Raw genomic sequence first — 19,478 nt, 5'->3', positions numbered from 1 at the left:
TCCAGACCCTGGTTCGATTCCAGGCTGTATCACAACCGGCCGTGATTGGGAGTCCCATAGGGCGGCGTACAATTGGCCCAGTGTCATTAGGGTTTGGCCGGGGTAGGCCGTCATTGTAAAGAAGAATTTGTTCTTAACTAACTTGCATGGTAAATATAGGTTAAATACAAAAATGTAATTAACTAATATATCTTGGAGATATAAGAACGCTCAGGAAATATTGTAGTTTTTTTGGACACATATTTAACCCCTTGTTTTTGTTGGAACAGAACTACCTCCGTACTTTCATTAATTAGTATGGGTTACCTTCAGAAGAGTTCTGGGGAAAACACGCTACAGACTTTTTTGTGAGAAGACGGATTTTTGGGATGTCTCATGATCTGACAAACACCGCTGTAGCTCGGCCACCTTCCACCGCAGATGCTGAAGGCCGACATAGACGGATGTGGCGGATTGAGCTGCAGCCCATGCAGGAAACTGATATATCTAGCTTAAACTGACAGATTGGCGCATGGGTGCGTCTATGGACGCAGGATTAAAGTCAGGATTAAAGTCAGGATTAAAGTCAGGATTAAAGTCAGTTGCTGTCAACTTTAAAAAGACATCTAGATTTAGATCCAATCCTATTGAGTTCCAGGGGCAGCCATCTGACATGATTATTGTACATCGTAGTTGCGAAGAACAGAAAGGCCAGCACGCTGGCTCCCAATTGCAACCTCTATTAACAACGTTTTGATCCACAAAGATCTTCATCAGGTCTTTAGCAGTTTCAGTGTGTTTTGTCTCTCCCAGGGGAAGACCGTTTCCAGGACCCCCTCAGCTGGGACATGGTGGGGAAGAACCTGTGTGCCATGGCCATCCAGGGGGCAGTCATGTTCACCATCACTCTCCTTATCCAGTATAAATTCTGCTACAAACCCAGGCAAGAATAGAAGAAGAATGTATTTAAGTAAAGATGCTTCCATACAGTATCAGAGATGATTTCTCAAAAATGTTTAGACCCATTCCTTGTTTACCATTTACATATTTTAACCATTTATCTTTTTATTAGCCCAATAATGCATATTTGTCATTCGACATCTTGTTAACATTGTTAGTGAAATATCATTGTGTCCATCCTTTTTGCTTCACCTAATTATGAACCGAAGTTGTCATCGTAACTTATCTCCATTACCTAAATTGCATTTTGTGAGAAATTGAAACAAATTCTCCCATTAGAGAAAAACATTAGCATATATTACTAGGTTGTCATCATTTGGGATTTATAATGTTGGCTCTATAGGGATTGTGAGAATGTGGAGTTTCAGCATTTTTGTTCTTCAGATTGATTTCTGGAAAGTCATTCTCCAAGGAGGACGAAGATGTGGACGTGGCTCGGGAACGTGCACGCGTCCATAAAGGCGGCGCCGAGAATGACCTGTTGAGAATCTGCGATCTCTCTAAGGTACATTATCACCGTTTACTACCACACTCATGGTAGCAACATCACCTTACAAGGTTATATTCATTCATGCATGCAGCAGCAAAACATTGAGCAACGGAAACAAGCGTTTCTTATTGGACAAGATCAGGTAGTCCCTCTGGGTTTCAGCCTGTGTGCTTCTGTTTCATTCCTAGTGAATATGACCCAGGTCTTCAATCCCCAAGGGCTAGGGTCTGTTCAACTTTACAAAAACTTCAGATAGAAATCTATAGAACAAATATTTCCCTTCACGTAGCATTGGACATCATGGCAGCTCTATTCATTACATTTCTATTTGCAATAATCTGAAGTTCTAAACGTTTCACCTCACTGAATGCGCCCCGGCTGTTTCTATTGGATTCCTCCTCCCTCAACGTTGATACTGTGATGTCACTTATCGGTCACAGTGTGCCTCTTGCCTGGTTCCCCATATTGAAATAAATGTAGTGTGGTATTTAGTTTGGTATTTTAGGTAGAAATTGTGGACTAATATTTCAATTTAAAAGCCTGTTATATTAAATTAAGTGCCCTATAATATAGACCGCATGGAGAATTCAATCAAAATAATTTTTTATATGAATAAAGGCTTGCTAAAGTTTCAAAATTCTTCATTTTGACATGTCCCTTCGTCAACCCTGTGTCACTTCTAGGAAGATTTCAACCCACTAAACCAAAACAATTCTCCAAGTTTCACCACCATTGTAAAGCCCTAGTTATTTTGTTGCTTTGACAAAGTCATTTCTGAAGACCATTATGGTTCTACTCTTTTTGGATGTTTTCTGGTGTTTTGTGCTGGAAAACTGAGCTGGTCGAGTAAATTACGTCAAACCTGTTACCCATATATAGACAGCCTAGAAATGTTTAGCAAGTTTTTGCATTCAATTATCACTCCCTATTGCACACAATAAGCTTCCATTCCCTCTGGCACTGCCTGATTTAAGATGAAATCCTCAACCCTGTAACTTTTTGAGATGGGAAACCAGGTTACACTTCTCAAAAGGCAACACATTGGTGGAAAGACCCATTTGCTGATTAGATTACAAGGCAAGGATGAAAGTGAGCGGACATAGGCTGTGTCACAAATAGCACCCTATTCCCTATGTAGTGCACTACATTTGACCAAATCGCTTTTGACCAATTCGTCTCAGATCTGCTAATACGTCTTTAATTGAATGTTACTGAATCTTTTGACAGGATGGGCTCCTTCCATCTAGGTTGTTAAAGAGAGAGATTTCTGAAAATGTGCCACCGTCCATATGTGTGGGAATTAAACATGGCTCCACTTCAAATCAGGGCTGAGTTAAGAACACACCAGCTGTTAGTCCCTGGTGACTCCTTAAGTATGTCATCCAGGTCTCAGAGAGTCGGAAGGCTGGGGAAAGCCGGCAAGGTGTCACTCCACAATGTATTTAGTATTTATTAGGACTCCTGATTAGCTTTTGCCGAGACAGCAGCAAATCTTCCTGGCGTGCAAACAGGAAACAACACAACAAATAAAATACATAATATACATAAATATACATACATAGCACCACATTTACATTACAATTGATCCATTCAGCAGCGACCCACAGCTAGTGCATTCGTCTTAAGTTAGCCAGGCGAGACAACCATATATCACAGTCGTATCCCATCCACGTATCACATACATAACACACTGCAAAATACAGTACAAAAGGCTGAAAATGGTCTGTGCGTCTCTCGCTGTAGGGAGAAGTGTGCAAAAAAGGGAAGGGTTTGATTTTCTGCGAGGCAACACCAATGAGGTCTCTCTCGAGCTGTGCCGCTAAGCCCGACAACACACTTCCCCCTCCCCCCCACCTCGCAGGTTTGGGAAGTGAGTATGCAAGTGGTGCTCGGTATGCTACAGTAGGTAATGGGCACCGCTTAATCACCGCCCAGATTAACACCCTGGCTAAGACCAGATGTTCCTTCCACAAGCCCGTAATGGTAGGAAGCATGGCCAAGGCAACAGCCCTTCGTCGACATCTGTCCAAACTTGACGTCTCTTCAAACCCTCCATCGCCATCTCTCGCAATTGCTCACTCACTCCATCTTTCCCCCTCTCAATCTATCACGGACACACTCACCTACACTCACAAGGTAATTAACGCTCAAGCTTTGAATAAAACAGTTGGGACGGATAATGCATTGCCGCCCACAGCACACAAGGTGGGAACAGGAGTTACTTTATAAGATCTTGACTCACACTTTGCTCGTCTTCTCTGACGTTCCAAAGCTGACTTTCACATTCTGTAACCTGTGATAAATTATCTTAGAGCTATGTATGGTTACCTTTCTTTATTTCATCCCTTGTCAGCCAAGAAGTGATGAGCATCACAACAGCACAGTGCAGTTATCTTTCTATCATGTTTCAATTATAGACACATCTGTTTTGTTGTCATGCATCTCTTCGCTACTGTAGAACTGACAGTGACACTGAAACATGCAGAGAAAGACATACACAACAATAAGACTCTTCAAGGTGCCTCAACATTTGATTTGATTTACATTGGAGGGGATACATGGCGCCCAAAAGCATTGGCGCAGAAGGCATCGAAGCGCTCCCAATGGGCTCCCATCACCTCCCATCACAGCTGGTGCAATCCGGCCGTAGAGCAGAGATAACGAATTGATCAATGAGCGCACCACCTCGACCGCTGCACCGCCTCGGTCTCGCCATAAATCTGAACATGTCTCTCACGCGATTGACAGCCCATCAATCATCTGTCAGATGCCTCCTCCTCCTCTTCCTTCACTCAGGAAGAAGCATTTACCACCCAAGAACGACTGTCGAGGCCTTATAAGTTAGCATTTAACCTCAGGGTTAGCGGTTACCGTGGCGGCATTATTGATGGGGTCCGTTTTGACGGCGCGTCTGCCAGTTAGGATTTGTACGCCCGAGCTGTCACTGTGACCTTCCAGTCACTCAGAAACTCAGAAAGAAACTTTTTATGGCAGCTGTTTGATGTTATAGGAGTCATGTGAGTACGGTATCCATACAAATGTAGGATCCTAATTTGTGGGTTATTTTGCTGCTTATTTTGCTGCAAATTTGTAGTGTATTTGAGGTTTTGAAAAGATTCTAAAGTTTGTCATTTCCAATTTGAAATTTCAGACTTGATTTGCCCTAACAAATGTATCAACCCCTACAAATATGCTCATTTTGTCACGCCCTGACCTTAGAGATCCTTATTTATTCTCTATGTTTGGTTAGGTCAGGTTGTGACTCGGGTGGGAGATTCTATGTTTTCTATTTCTTTGTTGTTTTCTGCCATGTGTGGTTCCCAATCAGAGGCAGCTGTCTATCGTTGTCTCTGATTGGGGATCATATGTAAGTTGTGATTTTCCGTTTGGGTTTTGTGGGGAGTTATTTTCTGTTTTAGTGTCTACACCTGACAGAACTGTTCGCTTTTTAGTTTTGTTACTTTATTAGAGTGTTTTTGATGTTAAATAAAATCATGAACACTTACCACGCTGCGCTTTGGTCCACTCCTTCTGACGACAAGCGTTACATATTTATTATAATCCACATAATAATTCACACTTCCTGTTGCGGCAGGATTATTTTCCTGCTGTAGAAAACTGGCTCAAATTATGATCCTAAATCTGTATTAGGACGTGTGAGTTCTGAGCGGTGAGGCTCAATGCTTGGGAGATACATACTGTAAGACCCTAGCATCATTTTGATTTTACCGTTGATAGAATACTGATTGTGAAAGGGATATTTCATCCAAATTACACAATTATATATTGGTTTCCTTATCCTGAATGCAGTATATGGACAAGAATTAGAGCGTTGGATTAGTAACCGAAAGGTTGCAAGATCAAATCACCGAGCTGACAAGGAAAAAATCTGTTGTTCTGCCCTTGAACAAGGCAGTTAACCCACTGTTCCTAGGCTGTCATTGAAAATAAGAATTTGTTCTTAACTGACTTGCCTAGTTAAATAAAGGTAAATAAATAAATACATAAATTGACAATCCATGCTTTTGTTTTCATTTCCCTGGCACTGTTTTCAAATGCTTACATTTGACCATTTGTGGCACAAATCCCATCCAAGTCATGGTACCGATATTGTCATTTTTCATGCATCATGTCCAAATCTTCCACAAAGTCACTTAAAGATGATTGGAACTTCTGTACCATGACATAGATTTCTGTCATTTTGTAATTTGGGTGAACTATCCCTTTAATAAAATATTGATGTGATTGTTGTTTCTGTCAATGTTGTAATTTGTTTGACATTTTCTGTGTTTACTGTAAAGTACTATGGATCTGAAGTACTATGGAACAACATGTTAATACAAGAGCAGCCCAAAGGAACTATTTCACAAATCAAAGTTTGTCAGATGTTTTCAGACCTCAAAAGTAGACTAGTGTTGATCAGTGGGATTTTTTATTTTTATTTTTTCACCTTTATTTAACCAGGTAGGCAAGTTGAGAACAAGTTCTCATTTACAATTGCGACCTGGCCAAGATAAAGCAAAGCAGTTCGACACATACAACAACACAGTGTTACACATGGAGTAAAACAAACATACAGTCAATAATACAGTAGAAAAATAAGTCTATATACAATGTGAGCAAATTAGGTGAGATAAGGGAGGTAAAGGCAAAAAACGCCATGGTGGCGAGGTAAATACAATATAGCAAGTAAAACACTGGAATTGTAGATTTGCAGTGGAAGAATGTGCAAAGTAGAGATATAAATAATGTGGTGCAAAGGAGCAAAATAAATAAATACAGTAGGGGGAGAGGTAGTTGTTTGGGCTAAATTATAGATGGGCTATGTACAGGTGCAGTAATCTGTGAGCTGCTCTGACAGCTGGTGCTTAAAGCTAGTGAGGGAGATAAGTGTTTCCAGTTTTAGAGATTTTTGTAGTTCATTTCAGTCATTGGCAGCAGAGAACTGGAAGGAGAGGCGGCCAAAGGAAGAATTGGTTTTGGGGGTGACCAGAAAGATATACTTGCTGGAGCGCGTGCTCCAGGTGGGTGCTGCTATGGTGACCAGCGAGCTGAGATAAGGGGGACTTTACCTAGCAGGGTCTTGTAGATGACCTGGAGCCAGTGGGTTTGGCGACGAGTATGAAGCGAGGGCCAGCCAACGAGAGCGTACAGGTCGCAGTGGTGGGTAATATATGGGGCTTTGGTGACAAAACGGATGGCACTGTGATAGACTGCATCCAATTTATTGAGTAGGGTATTGGAGGCTATTTCGTAAATGACATCGCCGAAGTCGAGGATCGGTAGGATGGTCAGTTTTACAAGGGTATGTTTGGCAGCATGAGTGAAGGATGCTTTGTTGCGAAATAGGAAGCCAATTCGAGATTTAACTTTGGATTGGAGATGTTTGATGTGAGTCTGAAAGGAGAGTTTACAGTCTAACCAAACACCTAGGTATTTGTAGTTGTCCACATATTCTAAGTCAGAAACGTCCAGAGTAGTGATGATGGACGGGCGGGCAGGTGCAGGCAGCGATCGGTTGAAGAGCATGCATTTAGTTTTACTTGTATTTAAGAGCAATTGGAGGCCACGGAAGGAGAGTTGTATGGCATTGAAGCTCGTCTGGAGGGTTGTTAACACAGTGTCCAAAGAAGGGCCAGAAGTATACATAATGGTGTCGTCTGCGTAGAGGTGGATCAGAGACTCACCAGCAGCAAGAGCGACATCATTGATGTATACAGAGAAGAGAGTCGGTCCAAGAATTGAACCCTGTGGCACCCCCATAGAGACTGCTGGGATGTGATTTCATTGTTGTGATTCCAGCTGTTTGGGGCAGTAGAGACAGATGTCTTGCTCTCTCTCTCTAAACCGTGTGTGTGTGTGTGTGTGTGTGTGTGTGTGTGTGTGTGTGTGTGTGTGCAAAAGTGTGTGTGTGCAAAAGTGTGTGTGCGCGTGTGTGTGCGTTTGTGTGTGTGGGCCATCGACCGTTGTCTCTTCCGGGTTAACCGCCACCTCCTTGCTGCCACCATGACAGCCATTATAGCTTTCGGGGCACGAGGGAATTATCCGCTAATTGCCTCTGTTAGGATAGAAACTTTACTTCTTCCACCCGTCTCTACTAGCGTTGTAGCAGTGCTGTGGCGCAGCACGCTATCGCCAAAGTAACTTGCAAATCTTGGGGAGTAGCATGTCCAAGTCCCAAGTCCCCAATAATAGCGGATGCCCCCCAGGCTTTTAAGCAAACATGCTTCACATTTGACACACTATCGTGGCAATAAGACATAGTTGTTTTGTCAAGGTTGAACTGGCATCACTGGGGCTCTCTTGTTCTCAAGGTTGCATGGTCTGCGTCTCAAATGGCCCACTATTCCCTGTAGTGCTGGTCAAAGGTAGTGCACTATAAAGGGAATAGGGTGCCATTTTGGACGTATATTTAGAAATGAGTGGGAAGGGTCGGCTACTACAGTACAATTAAAACTGATGCTTAATCATTTGCTTAATGCTTAATCATTTACCAAGTGTTTCGCTGCACCAAAAGGTTGTAACTTAATTTCTGCTCCATTAGTACTGCTCCGAATAGACAAGCTAACCAGGAAGAGAAAACATTGCGGTAAGTAGGTATTTCATGACCTAATATTCATTCACCTTCATGAGAGTTGAAGTACCTTCTCACAAACATAAATGGAATTGTGTCTCATGACTTCAGAGAGAAGGCTTCTACATACGTTGAACATACCGTGGCCTGCACTCAGTCATATGCTAATTTCAATGCAGCAATGACCTGGAAGTGGACATTAAACTTACATTTACTCATCATGTCCCCTTTACTACTAACTCATAGCAAATGCATTACATGGATAGGAAACGGCTGGTCAGGGAAAATCTAAAGACACACAGATACAGTAGATGGATGGACAGACAGGCAAGCAGGCAGACAGACATACAGATAAACAGAGCATAGTGATGTCATTACAGTATGCCATTATGCCCCATGGCGCTCTTCCCAAGGATTGTATGATTCAGACCTGAGAACAGGTGGGCAGAAATACAGCTGCCACAATTATCCTGAAATCCTTCCCCAAAGGAGAGGAGGGATGTGTCAGTCCTTCCTGTCAAGGTCTGAATGAGATCTAAATTGTCAGGCCTGACAAGAACCTTGTCGAGACTTGTTTATTTTTTCTTACAAGTTGCCTTTGAAACCACTTCAAACTCTGTCTTTGTGGTTGCGCGGTGGAACTTCTGCTCGATGCGCTAAGTGCTTCATTTAGTCAACAATTTGTGTTATTTGTGTACCCATTTTGCTTCTCTAAGTGTCGGTTTGTTTTGCCGCTACTCGCAACATCAGCGCCGATGATGCCGACTTGAGAATTTATACTTGCCGGAGGAAGGTGATTAGCCTGCTTGGGCCTCACTTCTGGCAGGGGATATTTGATATTTGCTCATGAAGAAGATGAAAAAACTGTTAAATGCAAATTCAAATATCACACGGAGAGTTAGTTTGCAGGCTAGGAGCGGTGAAACTCCAGACACCTGCTTATCTGCAGTTTGCTACAAGATCTAGGCGGGAGCCGAATCCTACACAGAATACCAAACTGTTTTACTCTCTGTATAAACTGTCGATTGATTACTGAGCCCCAGCCTCAGACTCAGACAGCCCCATATGCCCAAAAATTAAGTATAGTGTTGTTATTTCACCCCTTTGTCCATTGTCTTATGTTATGTGCATTAAAGAGACATTCCACCCCTTTCAACATCAAATTCATCATCTACAGCACCACCCCATTATCGACATACAGTATGTGAAATCAACGGTTTTCTATGTTTTGTAAAAGATAAAAGACAATAAGTGCATCTGACCCTGCTGGTCATCTATGAACATTTGAACATCTTGGCCATGTTCTGTTATCTCCAGTCCAGAAGAGGACTGGCCGCCCCTCGTAGCCTGGTTCCTCTCTAGGTTTCTTCCTAGGTTTCCGGCCTTTCTATGGAGTCTTTCCTATCCACTGTGCTTCTACACCTGCATTGCTTGCTGTTTGGGGTTTTAGGCTGAGTTTCTGTACAGCACTTTGGACATCAGCTGATGTAAGAAGGGCTTTATAAATACATTTGATTGATTGATTGTTTCTGATGACATCATCCTGAGACACTGATGGCATAATCTGGTGTGCACGACCTGGTTGCGTTCGGGGCGAGACCATGTTGAAATAAAATGGACTGGATGACATGATAGGTGGTGTACAGGAAATACTACGCTGATCAAAAATATAAATGCAACGTGCAACAATTTAAAATATTTTACAGTTCATAAGAAAATAAGTCAATTAAAATCAATTCATTAGGCCCTAATCTATGGATTTCACATGACTGGGATTACAGATATGCATCTGCAGAAGAATGGCACGACAATGGGCCTCAAGATCTCGTCACGGTATCTCTGCGCATTAAAATTGTCATTGATAAAATGCAATTGTGTTCGTTGTCCGTAGCTTATAACTGCCCATACCATAACTCCACCACCACCATGGGGAACTCAGTTCACAATGTTCACATCAGCAAACTGCTCGCCCACACGATGCCATACACGCAGTCTGCCATCTGCCCAGCACAGTTGAAACCGGGATTTGTGAAATAGGTTACTAACTGTATTCAGGTCAAGACCTTAGTGAGGATGACGAGCACGCAGATGAGCTTCCCTGAGACGGTTTCTGACAGTTTCTGCAGAAATTCTTTAGGTTGTGCAAACCCACAGTGTCATCAGCTGTCCCGATGGCTGGTCTCAGACATTCCCACAGGTGAAGAAGCCAGATGTGGAGATCCTTGGCTGGTATGGTTACACGTGGTCTGCGGTTGTGAGGCCGGTTGGACGTACTACCAAATTCATTACAACGATGTTAGAGGAGGCTAATGGTAGAGATATTAACATTTAATTCTCTGGCAACAGCTCTTGTGGACATTCCTCCAGTCAGCAGGCCTGTGCACGCTCCCTCAAAACGTGAGACATCTGTGGCATTGTGTTGTGTGACAAAACTGCACATTTTAGAGTGGCCTTTTATTGTCCCCAGCACAAGGTGCACCTGTGTAATGATCATGATGTTTAATCAGCTTCTTGATATGCCACACCTGTCCGGTGGAAGGATTTTCTTGGCAAAGGAGAAATGCTCACGAACAGGGATGTAATCAAATTTGTGTACAACATTTGCGAGAAATAAGCTTTTTCTGCATATGGAACATTTATGGGATTTTTTATTTCAGCTCATGAAACATGGGACCAACACTTTACATGTTGCGTTTATATTTATGTTCCTTATAGTTGATGAGCGTTGCATGTGTTCTGTATTAATAGATTTGTATATACAGTATGATGTAATATACTGAACTGATTTTGATTTGATTTGATTTGATTTGATATACTGAACTCCACAAACTGACTGAACAGCAGACATACCATATAGTGCATTGCTTGGGCTCTGGTCAAAAGTATAGTGCACTGTTTAGGGTGCCATTTGGAACGCACTCCAGTTCATATAACATTATTGCATCCGTGTCCAGAGAGTTCCTTGTATCCCTCCCTCCCTCTGATTAATTATCATGTCTGTTCCTTGCAGGTGTACTCAGGGAAGAACATTCCTGCTGTGGACAGGGTGTGTTTGGGCGTTCCAGCCGCAGAGGTGAGCCACACACAAAAACACACACACACACTCTCAAAAAAACAAAACAAGGCAACACATGCACTCAAATAAAAAATAATATCCATGTCTATGTACACAGGGCAGCAGCCTCTGAGGTGCAGGGATGAGTAACCGGGTGGAAGCCGACTAGTGACACTAACTAAGTTTAGGGCAGGGTACTGTGTGGAGGTCGGCTAGTGATGGCTATTTAACTGTCTGATGGCCTTGAGATAGAAGCTGTTTTTTTGTCTCTCGGTCCCATCTTTGATGCACCTGTACTGACCTCGCCCCCTGGATGGTAGCGGGTTGAACAGGCAGTGGCTCGGGTGGTTGATGTCCTTGATGATCTTTTTGGCCTTCCTGTGACATCGGGTGCTGTAGGTGTCCTGGAGGGCAGGCAGTGTGCCCCTGGTGATGCGTTGGGCAGACCGCACCACCTTCTGTAGAGTCCTGTGGTTGTGGGCGGTGCAGTTGCCGTACCAGGCGGTGATGCAGCCTGACAGGATGCTCTCAATGGTGCTTCTGAAAAAGTTTGGGGCCAAGCCAAATTTCTTCTGCCTCCTGAGGTTGAAGAGGCGCTGTTGCTCCTTCACCATACTGTCTGTGTGGGTGGACCATTTCAGATTGTCAGTGATGTACAGTACCAGTCAAAAGTTTGGACACATCTACTCATTTCAGGGTTTTTCTGTATTTTTACTATGTTCTACATTTTAGAATAATAGTGAAGACATCAAAACTATGAAATAACACATATGTAATCATGTAGTAACCAAAAAATTGTTAACCAAATCAAAATATATTTTATATTTGAGATTCTTCAAAGTAGCCACTTTTTGCCATGATGACAGCTTTGCACACTCTTGGCATTCTCTCAACCTGCTTCATGAAGTAGTCATCTGGAATGCACTTCAATTAACAGATGTGCCTTGTTAAAAGTTAATTTGTGGAATTTCTTTCCTTCTTAATGCATTTGAGCCAATCAGTTGTGTTGTGACACGGTAGGGGTGGTATACAGAAGATAGACCTATTTTAAAGACCAAGTCCGTATTATGGCAAGAACAGCTCAAATAAGCAAAGATAAACTAGAGTTTCTTCAAGTGCAGTCGCAAAAACCATCAAGCGCTATGATGAAACTGGCTCTCGTGAGGACCGCCACAGGAAAGGAAGACCCAGAGTTAACTCGGCAGCAGAGGATACGTTCATTAGAGTTACCAGCCTCAGAGATTGTAGCCCAAATAAATTATTGCGTCGTCTGTGGATCTATTGGGGCGGTATGCAAATTGAAGTGGGTCTAGGGTGTCAAGTAAGGTGGAGGTGATATGACCCTTAACTAGCCTCTCACAGCACTTCATTATGACAGACGTGAGTGCTATGGGGCGATAGTCATTTAGTTCAGTGACCTTTGCTTTCTTGGGTACAGGAACAACGGTGGACATCTTGAAGCAAGAGGGGACAGCAGCCTGGGATAGTAAGAGATTGAATATGTCCGTAACACTCCAGTCAGCTGGTCTGCACATGCTCTGAGGACGCGGCTAGGGATGCCGTCTGGTCCGGCAGCCTTGCGAGGGTTAACACACTTAAATAATCTACTCACATCGGCCACGAAGAACGAGAGCCAGTCCTCGGGAGCGGGCCACGTCGGTGGCATTGTGTTATTTTCAAAACAGGCAAAGAAGGTGTTTAGCTTGTCCCGGGAGCAAGACGTCGGTGTCCAGCAAAAAATATTCTGGGCTAATAATGTAAGAAATAACACAAAAAATATATATACTGCAAAGTTGCTTAGGAGCTAGAATTAGAAATTCCATGTCTGTCAGCGCCATCCTCCCATCTTCTCTCTATCTCTTTACTCTCTCTCTCTACCATCTCTCGCTCACACACACACACACACACACACACACACACACACACACACACACACACACACACACACACACACACACACACACACACACACACACACACACACACACACACACACACACACACACACACACACACACACACACACACACACACACACACACACACACACACACACACCATCACACTCACATCCCAGAACTCTTTGATTTCAACACAATCTCCATCGCTGACACGTACACGCACAGCGTGGTGTTCCGTATTCTCCTCACCCTGTTTACCCAAAAAACGTAATGTAAATGCCAGCGGAGTATAGTGAGTCAGACCAGAGCGCACCGCGCACCCCACACCCCACTGTGTTTCATGCATTATTTACAACCGAGCTTAGCCTTACCGCCGCACGTTCACAAGACGGGGTCGCAAACAAGAATGGATCAATGAATGAAAGAAATCTAATATTTGCTCCGTGGGTTGCTTGGATAGGTGACCTGACCAGGAGGTCTGTTGTCTGACCAAGTGCCCTGAAGGAGGAAGTGGAAGTATCAGCTCTGTCAGATCGGAGGAGGAAGAGGAGAGCATCGGTGGTTAGGGAGAGAAGGAGGAATGGTGTTCAGAATGCTGTGGGGTGGGAGGGTGTTGAGGGGAGGGCGGGAGGGCGGGAGGGAGGTTCAGGGGAGAAGGGTGTGTGTGTGTTTGCGTCTTTATATTTTTGTGTGTTTCATGTGTGGACAGTTTGAGTTGTGTTTCTATTGTAAGACAGTAAATGTTGCCACTGAACGGCCATGTGTTATTATGTACATAGATGCCTGTCAATTAGCTTAGCTTCTATGTGTGGATAGCTAAGATAATATTGACACAGTGACGCAAAGTATACTTCTTACAACACACAGTTCCAACAACACAAACAATAACATTTTCTCAATTAAGTCAACAGTCAAGTAAGTCAACAGTATCGAAAGGTCTGTACGAATCATGCATGTTGAATGACTCAGTCCATTTATTGAGTCGAATAAGTATGCTGTACTTGGCCTTCAATTACTCCCACAGAGTCAAGAAATGTTTCCCACTCCATTATCTACAACCAATGGCTTCACCTCAACAAAGTGTCAAGGCAGAGTAGAGCATCTTGATCTTGGGAATCTTTGTCTAATTGTCTACTCCATGTTAATGGTGTTCCACCTGTCTGTGTCTGTGTGTGTGTGTGTGTGTGTGTGTGTGTGTGTGTGTGTGTGTGTGTGTGTGTGTGTGTGTGTGTGTGTGTGTGTGTGTGTGTGTGTGTGTGTGTGTGTGTGTGTGTGTGTGTGTGTGTGTGTGTGTGTGTGTGTGTGTGTGTGTGTGTGTGTGTGTGTGTGTGTGTGTGTGTGTGTGTGTGTCAATAGTGCTTTGGACTACTAGGGATTAACGGGGCAGGAAAAACAACCACCTTCAAGATGCTGACGGGGGACATCGCCGTCTCCGGAGGAGAGGCCTTCCTAAACGGATACAGGTGAGGAGGAGCTAACTGGCTGTTAAACACACACACACACACACACACACACACACACACACACACACACACACACACACACACTCACATACTTGCCACCGGCTGCTACCCCAAGCTACTCATCATAATTACCCACCCACGATGGCTCCCTATAAGGGATAGAGCTCAGGGAATTTTCTTCGTCTTCTTCTTTTTCGAAGCATATCCCAAATGGCACCCTATTTCCTGTATAGTGCACTACTTTTTGGCCAGAGCCCCATGGGCCCTGTTTATGTCCTATGGGCCCTGTTCACTATGTAGGAAATAGGCTGCCATTTGGGATGAAGTCCTACTCGCTTTCTCAGCAACTCTTGCTCTCACTCACTTTGGGTTTTGCCATCCCCCTCTCTCGCTCTCTCCCTCTCTTTCTCTCACTCGCTCTCTTGTACATTCTGTTTTCTTGTCCGTTTGAACTTGTGTTCTCTCATGTCCCTTGTTCATTTTTTCAACGTGCTGTCTTGCACATTCCCCATTCTCTCTCTTCCACTCTCCGTCTCCCACATATTTCATTCTGTTGCACACCCCCTCTCTTTCCCGCTCCCGCTCCCTCTCCCTCAATCCCACTCTTGTTTTCTTTCCCCTCCTGCCACACACACATTTTGAGAGAAACAACATCTCCCTTTCCTCAGCTCCGAATCTAGAACTCATCTCTATGGAAACGATGTGAGGCAAACGGTGGATGAATACTAGTTTCTTGCAGTCTCCACTAGTTTGCATCGCCATAGTTGTGTTGACATACAGTAGTTATTCATTTATTAAAACTGGTAATTGACTTTGTGGTGAAGCAAAACACAGAGGGGCCTTAACAAGACAATGTTAATGTTGATTAGTGTTGCCGGCAGTGATCAAAGGCAGTCTCTTGAACCTTCAAGGAAAGAAGAACTGACAGAACGGGGAATAAACGACAGACGTATGCCCACCCTCTGTTTGGATGAGAGAAGACTGCGAGGAGGATGAGAGGAGGATGAGAGAATGATTATCTGAGCTGTGGGAACAACAACTAGGAGGAAAATATAATTTCTCTCCAAATAAAAGAGTTTGTGTTGAACCCTCAAATCTCAAATTTGTTGATTGTCTGTTTACATTCCTAAAGCCTGCCACAAATAACCTCCATCCCGCGAGCGATTATTTCCTGCCAGCCCACTGCTGGGTAGAGCTTGGTAGAGCTCGTTTTTCCATTTCCCCTCACAACATCAATATTGTCACGCAGTATATTGTGTAAGGCAGATTAACGAAAACCGTCTGTAGACAGCGGGAAGCAGTTAAGATGTTTTTCCACTACCTTCAGACTGCAGATGACATGCAAAGATATGCCCCAAAGCGCCGTTCATTTCAAATGACAGATATTGTTTGTGGAAAAGTCACCTGGGACTAAGACTACGTGATGCAAATTGAACTGCTATGTTGTTCCTCATGTTTGGCTCCATGTAGAAAGCGGAGAGTTTTCTTTTTCTTAACCAAGCTGTAATATTTATTCTGGTAATGGAACAACTTGCTTCATGAGGGCCTTTCGCCGTGAGGACATTTTCTTTTCACCCAGCCTTTGTGAGATACAATACATGGAGTTATACTTATTGTACTTCCCGAGTGGCACAGCAGTCTAAGGCTAGAGGCGTCATTACAGACCATGGTTCGATTCCAGGATGTATCTCAACCGGCCGTGATTGAGAGTCCCATAGGGCGACACACAATTGGCGCAGCGCTGTCCGGGTTAGGGTTTGGCCGGGGTAGGTCGCCATTGTAAATAAGAATTTGTTCTTAACTGACTTGCCTAGTTAAATAAAGGTTAAATAAAATAAAAAATCAATAAAAAAGAATGTTCTCTCTTTTAAATGAAGGTATCACCCAGGTGCTGAGTTTTTGAATAGTTTAACTGTTTGAAACAGTTAGTAGATGTAAGACAGTGGTGCACATACCAACTGTATAGGGATGGTGATGATGATGAAGATGCCACATGATTTGGATTGCTTATTATCATCATCATCATCATAATGAAGATCATGATGCTGTTTTTGTTGTTGTTGATGATGTTGACGATTGATCCTGATCATGTGGCATTATGTGTCTTAATACAAGTTCTGTGGTGATGTTCCTCCCAGCATACGGACAGAGATGAGGGACGTTCACCAGAACATGGGCTATTGCCCGCAGTTTGACGCCCTCAACGACCTTCTCACCGGACGAGAGCATCTGGAGTTCTACGCCAGACTACGAGGCGTACCGGAGAAGGAAGTCACCATGGTAACATTTCCCCTTGTCTGACCTAAATAATGTCATTTCCTGTTCCTGTATGACGCAACACCATTTGATTCCTAAGGTTATACTGTTGTCATTTCAGATGTTTCTTCCCCCCCATACAATACCTGCACTTCCTTCCATAAAAGAGACATAGACAGCACACTGCACTTGGTCAAAGTGATAAATAACCTCTGAAGTGGAAGACATGTATAATACATAAGGTTCTGGTTAGAGGCTGGCCACGGCTAATGCCTTTACATTATTTACCAGCATGCCTAGCAGTGTGGCCGCCCCGCCACCCCCAGTTTCTCAATGGCCCCCTCAGCAACAATAACATTAAAAAAACTCAGCTGGTCAGTGGCCTCAAACTCAGGCCCAGGTGCAGGCCTTTGATCTCACAGCAGCCCCACTAGGCCAAGGGACCCAGTTTCTCTGGTCTCTAGTTCGTCGGGTCCACTGAGCTGTGCGTTGTGGCAGCCATTTTGGCTCTAGGGAGAGCCCCGGGGAGCTGGTGTCATTTCCGCATCATTAGTCCACCAACATGTCAATATAGGGTGTAAATGAATGTCTGGATGGTTGGACTGGAAACCTGCCTGCACATTGGGGATACCTGAGGACAGGGATTGGGAAATCGCTAGGGGGATGAATACTGGATAAGGTCCTACTGGTTAGTACAATTTTTGGGGTTGTGATGTGGCCCAAAAACCCTCAGTGCAGCATATCATCCTTAAAAAGGGTCCTGTGGCGATGCCAACCACCATGCATGTCTCATTCCAGGGGAAAGGAAGGGATGGGAGGGTGTGAGAGCAGAATGGCAGCACAAGACACCCCACACCAACATGGATTATTGTGTTACTGTCATAGAAATAGAATTAGTAATTAGTATATATATATATGTATGGTTTCTGTGTTGTTATTAGGTGGCAGAGTGGGGCATCCAGAAGCTTGGCCTGGTCAAATATTCCAACAAGTCAGCCGGTACCTACAGCGGAGGGAACAAACGCAAGCTCTCCACCGCCATGGCTCTGATTGGTTGTCCTCCTGTGGTCTTCCTGGTAAAATGATAGCTGATTGGCTGAAAGGCCAAAAAACAGCCTTATTATTGCCTTATGACAATGTTATTAACACCTACCAATGTATAGTGCATAGAGTTTGATGGAGGAGGAATAATGGTCTGGGGTTGTTTTTCATGGTTACTTAGTTCCAGTGAAGGGAAATCTTAACATTACAGCATAAATGACATTCTAGACAACTTTGTGGCAACAGTTTGGGGAAGGCCCTTTCCTGTTTCAGCATGACAATTTCCCTGTGCACACAGCAAGGTCCATACAGAAATGGTTTGTCGAGATTGGTGTGGAAGAACTAGACTGGCCTGCACAGAGCCCTGACCTCAACCCAATTGAACACCTTTGGGATGAATTGGAAGGCCGACAGTGATCCAGGCATAATCGCCAAACATCAGTGCCCAACCTTACTAATATTCTTGTGGCTGAATGGAAGAAAGTCGCCACAGCAATGTTCCAACATCTTGTGGAAAGACTTCCCAGAAGAGTAAAGGCTGTTATAGCAGCAGAGGGGGGACCAACTCCATATTCATGCCCATGATTTTGGAATAAGATGTTCGACAAGCAGGTGTCCACATACTTTTGGTCATGTATTGTATATTAGTTTATTTTAAGCAGTGATGAAATGTTCAATGTGAGCAGAATATCACCTTTTGAACTTCATATTACTTTTGCCAATTTGCCAAGACTAGAATTCCACTTTGTTTTAATTTTACAGCAAAGAGTAGGCTGTATTGGTATACATGCATGACAAAAAAAAGGAAATCCTGCCTCAAACTTACAAATGCTTATTGAATTTCCCTGAGGATTATATGTCAATTACTAGTAGATGAAAAAGGGGGCTGTATTTCAGTCGGGTCGCCATCCGGTCACGTCTTAAATTAGTTTTTCAGAGTCCATCCGATCTCGTTTTAAAATGTAAAGCTAACATAACACTGTTTGCAGGATTAAAGCCTTATACTGGGATTTCTCACAGAAAGAAAATGGCATAGATAGGGTTGAACAAGTATTATAATGGCATAGCCTCAATGGGAGGAACCAACTTGGAGACCTGACAAGTCATTTTACAATCTTACTGATTTCATGAAAATAGAATCTCTCAAATATTGTACACACACGCCTGATGAGGTGAATTAACATGTACTATTATAAGACTCAAGTATTAATTAATTAATTAATTAAACCTGTCAGTCAGTCAGTTAGTCATTCAAGACATAGGAAATCATTCTGATCCCCTCACTAGCTGTAATGTGTGTAGTGTTATATGCATGTACTCTGCATCACGTAGCCTGCCTACCTACACAATATCCCCTATTATCCCATATTAAAACACTGTGCCGATGCTAGTGTTCACTCAGTCAGATAGTTCACTTGCAGTTGTTTGGTGGGCCTGTCTCCTAACTTTGAGACAGAGGGATAATATAGTGTTAGAGTGAATTTCCATTTGTGTGGTAGGTAGTCTTGCTCGGTTGCTTTGCACTTTGCACAGCGACACAGTCGGCATGGTGATGGAGATCCCTGGTGGGATTTCGGGGATTCTGGTGGTGAAGGGAGAGGGGTTGGAGCACAGGCAATGGGCTGCGTCCTGTCTCTCTCTAATCGCCCATGGACACACACGCCCGGGGAGAGAGAAATGGAATGGGGAATGTGTGTGTCTGTGTGCGCGCGTGCAAGCAAGTGCAAGCGTGTGTGTTGCATGACTGCGTGGGCATGTG

The 19,478-nt window shown here is 43.6% G+C and overlaps 1 protein-coding gene across 1 annotated transcript in view; it reads left to right on the top strand.

Annotated features, from left to right (window-relative positions):
* LOC139534553 (phospholipid-transporting ATPase ABCA1-like) overlaps positions 1 to 19,478 on the top strand; it is a 292,873-nt gene that overhangs the window by 244,950 nt on the left and 28,445 nt on the right. The window contains exons 41-46 of the mRNA XM_071333760.1: positions 793 to 922; positions 1,324 to 1,444; positions 11,014 to 11,076; positions 14,316 to 14,422; positions 16,561 to 16,702; positions 17,620 to 17,754. Coding sequence (XP_071189861.1) covers positions 793 to 922; positions 1,324 to 1,444; positions 11,014 to 11,076; positions 14,316 to 14,422; positions 16,561 to 16,702; positions 17,620 to 17,754 — 698 coding nt within the window. The remainder of the gene's footprint in view (positions 1 to 792; positions 923 to 1,323; positions 1,445 to 11,013; positions 11,077 to 14,315; positions 14,423 to 16,560; positions 16,703 to 17,619; positions 17,755 to 19,478) is intronic.

This window comes from Salvelinus alpinus, chromosome 11 (assembly GCF_045679555.1).
Source record: "Salvelinus alpinus chromosome 11, SLU_Salpinus.1, whole genome shotgun sequence".
Classification (NCBI taxonomy): Eukaryota; Metazoa; Chordata; class Actinopteri; order Salmoniformes; family Salmonidae; genus Salvelinus; species Salvelinus alpinus.
Note: the sequence above shows the minus strand (reverse complement) of the source record. Positions and strands in the feature narration are given on the sequence as shown.